Source organism: Musa acuminata, chromosome BXJ2-2 (assembly GCF_036884655.1).
Source record: "Musa acuminata AAA Group cultivar baxijiao chromosome BXJ2-2, Cavendish_Baxijiao_AAA, whole genome shotgun sequence".
Lineage (NCBI taxonomy): Eukaryota > Viridiplantae > Streptophyta > Magnoliopsida > Zingiberales > Musaceae > Musa > Musa acuminata.
The window spans coordinates 29,150,704-29,159,017 of NC_088339.1; the positions used below are offsets into that span (position 1 = coordinate 29,150,704).

Sequence of the window (8,314 nt, forward strand, 5' to 3'; positions counted from 1 at the left end):
TATAATGACTATGGGTATGAGTCATAGGTATGAGTCATAGGGAATGGGTGAGTGTGACAAGGACCAAATATGTAATTTTGACTCCTCAAACAGGAGGCCACTTCCACCCTTTCTTCTTCTTCTTCTTCCTCCACATCTTGGTTTGCATGCTTGCGAGTGGCGTGGGTCCACCGGCTTGACGTTGGAGCGACTTGGACCGGGTTAGACGTAATTCTATTCCTGAGAAGGAGCAGGAAAGGATGATGGAGCTTCACTGCTACCATTTACTTCACTGAAGATACACATGCAGCAGAATTGTTCCAACCGGGGGGATGGCCAACTCAGGTCTTCTGGTCCAACTAGAGAAACTAGAAGAAGCAGAGCAAAGGATTTTGGAATCCAATAATACGTTGGATGTAAGATGTAGGAGGGAGTGATCAGCTCGTGCAATTATTGAGTAGGGTGGTGGGTACAAAAAGGTGCAGAGAAAGCAGAATCTTCCCAGCTTTTACTGCAATGCTCCTCGAGTCACTTGCTTCAAATGCATGACAGGTGACGCAGGAAGAAGAAGCAAAATGTACCGTCGAAATGCCCCTACCGACTCTGTGCCTGTCCTCCCACCATTAGAAGTCCGTCTTTAATCCGACAGAATCACCATTTCACGTGAACCGCATATCGATTTCCCTCGGTGATGTATTAGTGCTGCACACACCACCCCGTGGATGCTCATCTCATCATCTCCTGTACGAATTCTATACATGACAGATGAGTTCGAGTGAGAGACCGATCAAGGTCAAAAAATCTATATTAGAGCAGACATCAATTCAATCAAAATATTTAGATTATGACATCCAATTTTTTCAATTTGCATGTAGTATTTTCTTGGTAGTTAAATTGTCATCTCAAAGATCTTAGTCACGAAGTCAAGCAAAATCTCAGTCCTACATCTCGAAATGTTCATAGGCTTCCATCAAATAAGAACGGCAGGGCCTTTGTCAAAACATCGGTAGCTATTATTTTAACTAAGAACAAAAAAAAAAGAAAAAAGTACTTGATTTCATAACCCCATTTAGCCACACTTGAGATTATATCTCATAATTATCTTATTTCACATAATATCATTTAATATGCAACTAAGCTGAGTGTTGTTATCCTCCTTCGTACTCTCCCGATAGATCGGATTGTACTTTGGATTTATTTTTCTTTTGATGTTGAGATTTTAAATCGATTATGAATAAGTTGGAATCAAATGGGTCAAAGTTAATATACATTTAAACATGAATATTCTTAACGTCACTTATTTTTGACTTTGCTGTGACACAAATATCTCCGGAAAATCATGTTTCGTAAGTTAATATACATTTGATAAGATTATTTAGTCCCACATTGATTGAAGAGGATGAGTACGAGAATCAATGACTCGTAAGTCCGTTAGATCTCTCTTATCATAATAGGTGATTTTTAGAACTGACATATTCTAAAACTAATAAAAACGAGTATGCCAAAGAAACAATTCCTTACTGATCATACCAATAGGCCGATGATGGTCGCTTACTTTTGACTTTGCTGTGGCACAAATGTCTCCGGGAAACCGTGTTCGGCAAGTCAATTCGTCGGCACATCTTTTTGCCGCGTGCTGTGAGGTTCGTCCGTTCGGCAAAGGCCGAAGAATTTGTCGAATCCTCAACCGGTCATCTAATCTGAAAGCAGATGGTTTGGTAGGAGATCGGACCAATATAAGAAGATGCCGAAGTTATCGAGGCTGCTCTCGTATCGGTCGTCGTCGACGTCGTCACCGCTCAAGCTGTCATGCAAGTGGTTTCCGACCGGAAGCCATTGGCGGGTATATGAGTCACCCATTTCCGCACGTAAGCTATTCGATCTTTTTCCTCTGTGGTGGGATCGAGAAGGACTCGTGGATTTCAATGTTTTCGATTCTGCCCATTTTAGGTATCCATTCATCCATCGATTATATGTTTCTTTTTTGCTTATCGTTGATAATGTGCTTCACCTGCCATCAGACTCGATCACATCCCGAGAATAAAATTGTCATACACAGACAATAAGTAACGACCGACGACGACGATAACATCGAGGGGTTGACATATTCTTTTAGATTCATAGAATCGACGTAAGGAATTCAACCATAGGACTTTTTTTGTGTGAATTATTTTTTGAAATTAGGATTTGAATTTTGCATAAATAACACATGCATCTTAAATTTCTAATGGGGACGCGAGTGAATACTTTAAATACTTGTATATCTCTATAGTAAGTCTAGAGAGGATGAAAAAAAATATTTTTAAGATTTACATGTTCTGATTGTGATCGACTGAATGCATTTATATCTCGATTTCATCTAGTGAAGATCTTAGATTTTCTTCATGGATGTCGGTGAGGAGCATCGAACCATATAAATCTTACAACATTGACTCTCTCAATTATTATTTATATGATGTAATGTATATATAAAGGGATTATATTTTAATTTTGTGATTGACACAATATATTTTAATTTTCATGGACCTATATAGATGAGGATCATCAAATCATATAAATACTCCCTTAGGTTTGTGTTTACTATTAATCTTTTTTTTTTTTCTTTGCTTTTGATATCAAAGTCTTCTCTCCCATTTTTTCATGGTATCTATCATTAGAGAATGTATTCGTAAAGAGATTCATAGTTGAATTTAGATTAAGTCAATTGATTTTTTTTTATTTTAAGTTACTTTTAGACATATATGAGAAATATCGAAGCACATAAATTTTATATCAATTTTTTTTATTTGATATCGATGTTTTCGCTTCCCGACAAACAAACATCAACACAAACTCGAATAAAATCAATCACAATGTGAATAAAGTGGAAAATTAAATATGCAACAAAAGGTCAGAAATGAGAGAAACATCGAATTTGGCCAAAGTTGCCGAATACCGGTATATGTGTGGGTGTGAGAAATGAGTTGTTTGAGGGTCCACATCAACTGCTCGCTGTCCACCGAAGACTTGCCACCGAATCAGGAATAGCAACACCAACAATCGAAGCAGCCATTATTGCCTACGGAATGAAAGCTGACAGCAGCTCGTCGCACAAAGTCACATCGAGAATAGCCAAAGCCATTAAACACAAAGCTCCTCTGCGAAGACTAATCAGAAGGACAAAGGGCGAGGCATTCAATGCGTGCGGCCCGCCAAAGCCGGTGAATTGGGTCCCACCCATCATCAGATCCCACGAATGAACTATTGAAATGCATCGTTCGTTTCCTATGACTCTCGAGGATGAAATTGCTGGAAATTTCTTCTCTTTTTCTTTTGGCTAAAATTATACTTTATTAATTAAAAAAAAAACTTATATTTATTTTATCCAAACTAATAAAATTATTATTATTAAATAATATACACACACATATATATATATATATATATATATATATATATATATGTATATATATATATATATATGTATATATATATATATATGTATATATATACACACACACGAGGTTTTGAGCAAGAAAGGTCCAAACCTGTTCAGGTGAGGCCATTAATAGCTCATCCGAGCGTATGAATTGCCAAAAACAGAGTGTCATTTATTAGACATTGTTGTGTCAGAGTGCTCTCCTCATCACTGATGCCATTCTGCAACGATCTGATTGACAATGCTGGCAGCAAGTAGAAGGTTTGGCTTCTTCTCCTTCTCCGGTCCTTATGGCAGATTACTCTCGCTTGAGCACATATACAACTCACATTTTGAAGTGTGGAATTACGAGCTTCATCTATCACAAATTATGTGTCTTGTATAACTTCACAAAGAAACGATCTAATCATCCCATTTGATGATTTGCAAATCTGAAAAGAGAACGTTTCCACTGGTGATGGCATGTTTAATCCGTATAACGAAATAAAATCCTTGAGTTCTTATAAAGAGAAAAGGAACAAGGGAAGAAAATAGTTCTATTGTTGTAAAGAATCGAACAATATGCTTGATGCACGCCAAGTGCGACATAAAAAATATACAATAGATTCAAGTAAATATGATTGTCGTAAATATATTATGTCCTGGTTGGATCTTTGACAATTCGGAAAAACCAAAACAAAATAAGTATATGTAAATAAAAATGACTTTCTGATGCAACCGCAAATGAAGTAAGAGAATAAAGAACACACACTCTATTTTCCTGGAAAGCACTGGGGGAACTTCATGTTTGTTTAATCTTATTAAGAAAAATACAATGCGAATTAATCAAGGCGAGTAGCTTCAAACTGGTGCCGCTATCTACCGTTGACGAAACTGGTGCCGCTATCTACCGTTGACGAAGAAGCTCAAGGGCATGCAGTAAAGTACTGCTGAACCTCTCTGTATCGAGCTTCACACCCTGTTTGAAAAAGTACAGCTCGATCATTCGATCCCACCCATGTTTTCGGTAAGCTTCCTTCTGATCGGAGAGCACTGGATCACCTCTAGAAAACTGCTCTGTCAGTGTGCTCTCTTCTAGACTTATCATATACTGCAAGTAGTGCATCTTCATGCTTATGGTAGCCAATCCAAAGTCAATCCAACTTATCCCCTCCAATCCACCCAGAGGAATAACTTGGATCACCACTGCATTGGTTGGAAGGAAGACAAGATTAGTTAGCCCGGCGCCGTGAACTCCCAGCATCACATCACATGAGTTAACTATGCGCGCAAATTCAGCCAAGTCATACTTCGCCTCTGCAACAACAGGTTCAAAGCCCATCTCTTCCACTTTCCGAACTATTTCATCGACATTGGCAAATATTCTCGTCCACTTCCTTGCAATAATTAGGATTCTAGGCTTCTTATCTTGATCTGGTCCCAGTTTAATCGTGGTGTCACGCTCCAATGCAAAAGATTTTCTGACATGCCTTCCAAAATCAACCATTGAGAGACCGTAAGGGGACCTTGAGGGCTCAATGCTCATCTCCTTGTGGAATTTAAGACCCACGATAACACGAGGATAGCAGCGAACTGTATGGTCCTGGTTGAAGTCAATGATCTCATAATTAGTGAGCGGTTTTAGTAGTTTTCGATACTTGTCATTCCATATTGGAAGAATCTCACTTATTAGAAACTGAACTTCCCCGTTGAACTGTTGGGATGTTGTAAAGATAGGGATAAGTATATCAGTGAAGTCATGGAAGAAGTTCCCCATATAACCACCAGTTGAGAAGACTATTGCCGGAACTGTGCTACGTATGGCACATTTAGGAGCACCATGAGGAGACAAAGTTTTCACTGACATTTCAGTGACGCGAGCCATCGCTCTAGCATCTCCTTTCCGAGGATGAGGCTTCAACTGCCATGATTCTTGTATGTTTGTACCATTTGTATTTGAGGAAGTAACAAAGACGATGGAGGAAGAGTTTCCATGGATCCTAATATCACCCTCCATCTCACAATAATCATTCCTTCTATCTGAAAAATCACAAAAGGGATTTCTTGGAAGTTTCTCCTTTTGGGGCCTTGTCTCTGCACAAAAAATTATAAGCTTTAAATACAACAAACATGTTTAATTTCAATTCCTAGATCTGGAGTTCATCCACTTCTCTTCCGAGGAAAAAGCTAAATTTCAAAAATATTAATTTAGCTTTATGAAATTGTCTCAATAACTGGACAATTTTCAGTGTGTATATTTTCTTTGACATGAAAATTGTGTCTGAACTTTCTATTTATTTTCAGAAACAAAGGTGATAATTCACTTTGTCTTTAGTAAGGATTTGTAAAAGAGAAACACAAGGCTTTATAATTACAAGAAAATCTACATCTTTCGTGCAAATTAAGACTAACGAAAGAAGCATTAATAAGACTAACATATATATAGCAGAATAACATCGAGGATTATCATCTTTCACCAGCAATAGGTTTCCTATAATAATCCAGGAAATAGTGTACATTAATTCTATATTAGTCATCCCAAACTTACATCAGCTTCTATTTATGAAGTCAACAAGCATTCAATTATTTGGACTTGTTGCTACAAGGAGAACAAAAACGTCTAGTGTATTTTTAGTTGCACTTCACAAGTATACACCTTTAATTCCATGTAATGCAGAATTAATGGAATTGATTTTCTAGCCCAAGAAAGAATAATAAAATGTAAGTGCCATATCGTTAGGCAAGCAAAAACAGACACAAATGATGTACTTATCTAAAATTGAGGCACCTTTTGTGACCAATTCATTATCTTTAATGCTAAACCTTGACATTTCTTGTATATTTGGTCCTTGTCCCTCTATGAACATTCCATAAGAAGGATTAAGCACTAAGGTAAATCAAATAGAAATGAACTTGATAAAGACATTGAAATAAAAGCAGATAGAAATGGACTTTCTCTAAGAGATTGAAAAGTATATGTATAACGAAGATTGAGAGTGGATTCACAATCTTGAAAGACTTGAGCTAATGGTGGTTGGTGATTGTGAGTATGCACTGAGGAACTAGTTGGTTACCGATGCCCGTCGAGAAGAAATCCTTGAATTTACGATGCGTCAACTTGCTAAAGCAGAATATTTACTTCTTTTCTTGGTGTTCTATCAGGGTGATTGAGTAATCTTCCTGTTTGCCATTAACAATAGACGACAATGCACAAGGAAGCTATCAATGTGAGCTCTTCCTATTTGTCGTATGTTTCTCAAATCTTTTCAGCTACATATAGTCTGCAGATATCAACAAAAAATTCTACCTTGAGATGCTGCCAATTCCAGGAACCTCAAATCCACCTGCATTCTATCAACGCGTCTGTTCTTCTCCATTCCTAGTTTGCATGAGGATCGGACATCATGGATAACAGATGGAATTGATCCTAAAATCAAATTGGGATTCTACCACCGGACTCCAACTTTTTGTAGTGCATTCAGAAAAACATGAAGAATCGGCTTCAGAAATAAAAAGAAACCAACGATTGCAGTCCATTGGAAGTTGAAAGTCTAATACGAGTACAGAAGGTATTCATCCTTACATATGTAGCTTGCTTTTCTCTACGTCTACAAGACTATTCTTTCTCCTACTTCTCTCTCAATTATCTTATTTCCAGATAATTTCCCTGTGTAATCTCACCCTTTCTTCTTTTCCCTCTTCCCATCTACTACTGCTTTCCTATTGACCTCCCTTTGAGGTGTTCTTGCCCTCTCTGATCCTTACTGTCGAATCGATTGTAGGTGTTCACGAATCTCTAAAAGCAAGTGTTTTTTTATGTTGAGTGGCAAGAAAATTCGTGGCCGATTAGAAGAGTTTCTGCAACAATCATCTCAGATTCAAGAAGGCCAGCGAAAATAGGCTTACCTGCTGGATCAGAAGCTGTGATCTTGTGTTCTTCCTTGGGAACAGGAGGAGCCGCTTGATTTGAACGCCAGAAGGTCACTACACAACCAAATAAGATTGGGGGAAAATTAGCAAGACGATGAACTCAGCAGTCCACGGCACGAACATCTACGAGTACAGGATCAGAACAACTCACGGTTGGAGAAGGAAACAACATAGCTGGTGTACACCACAAGAAGGATCATCGACAGCAGAAAGCATCCTCCAAGCAGCGCCGACCTGAGCCTTTGGGGTTCTCCTCGGCTGGGGCTCTTATGCTTCGCCATCTCCGATGTATCTTCTGGCCACTGCAATTATCTGCAGGAACTTCCCATCTTCTCAAAGAAGGGTTGGGTGAAGGTGGGTGGGGGGCAAACGGCTGACCTGCTCAATAATGGAGCTCAAGCGCTCTTCTGGTGATGCACCACGCATCAGTTGGGAAGAACTTTTCTGATGACGTTATTCCTGTGTTGACGAAATATTTCTAGGAAAAGGATTTGGTGGGCGAGAGTGACATTGTTCTTTAGATTTCGGGAAACGTGTTTGGACTTTTCCTCCAGAGTTGACTAAACTGCATGCTAGAAAATGGTTGATGGTTACTGGTCGTCATCTCCGTCCATCAAGACCTCGCACGTCTCTCGACGAAAGCCAGCGGCAGAGCGGACGGCGACAAAGTTGCGCAGGCCAGGACGCGGTGTCGGTGGCGAGTGACTATTTTAGACGATTACGTGATCGAGGTGACAAGTCACGATCAATTATTGTTCAGCGTTACATTAATGCTGCTGCTGAGACCATCACAACGTGTAGGTATACCAATAAGTATCCCAAGCGCTTACGAGATTCGTACTGGGGTCCAGCGGGAAGTGGTCTGGGCCCCATCAAATGTCTTGACTGGGCAAGTCACTCGTGAGATTTGCCGATGCGAATTAGTTGACCCACCGTCTCAATCGCAGTGTATGCCTTATTTTCATTGATTGATTGGGTAGGGGTTGTTGGTCTCATCCATGGACCAAA

At 39.2% G+C, this 8,314-nt stretch overlaps 1 protein-coding gene across 2 annotated transcripts; it reads right to left on the reverse strand.

The window, feature by feature from the left end:
* Window positions 1–4,134: 4,134 nt before the first annotated feature.
* Window positions 4,135–7,769, reverse strand: LOC103975542 (alpha-1,3-arabinosyltransferase XAT2). 2 transcript variants are annotated; one of them, XM_065096469.1, is made up of 4 exons: window positions 7,458–7,769; window positions 7,283–7,360; window positions 6,165–6,233; window positions 4,135–5,470 (listed from the first exon to the last, which is right to left on the reverse strand). In XM_065096469.1, the coding sequence occupies exons 1-4, from the start codon at window positions 7,585–7,587 to the stop codon at window positions 4,284–4,286; spliced, it is 1,464 nt and encodes a 487-aa protein (XP_064952541.1). In that variant the 5' UTR covers window positions 7,588–7,769; the 3' UTR covers window positions 4,135–4,283. The 2 variants fall into 2 exon arrangements, with proteins under 2 accessions (XP_064952541.1, XP_009388809.2); XM_009390534.3 differs by lacking the exon at window positions 6,165–6,233 and having other exon boundaries at window positions 7,458–7,764.
* Window positions 7,770–8,314: the final 545 nt, after the last annotated feature.

What these genes read in the sequence shown, in the direction of transcription:
- LOC103975542 (XM_065096469.1), bottom strand. Translation starts at nt 7,587, where the DNA reads ATGGCGAAGCATAAGAGCCCCAGCCGAGGAGAACCCCAAAGGCTCAGG. An exon ending in TGTTGTTTCCTTCTCCAACC is followed by an intron (nt 7,361 to 7,457) that starts GTGAGTTGTTCT and finishes TTGGTTGTGTAG; the next exon opens with TGACCTTCTGGCGTTCAAAT. An exon ending in TAATGAATTGGTCACAAAAG is followed by an intron (nt 5,471 to 6,164) that starts GTGCCTCAATTT and finishes TTTTTTGTGCAG; the next exon opens with AGACAAGGCCCCAAAAGGAG.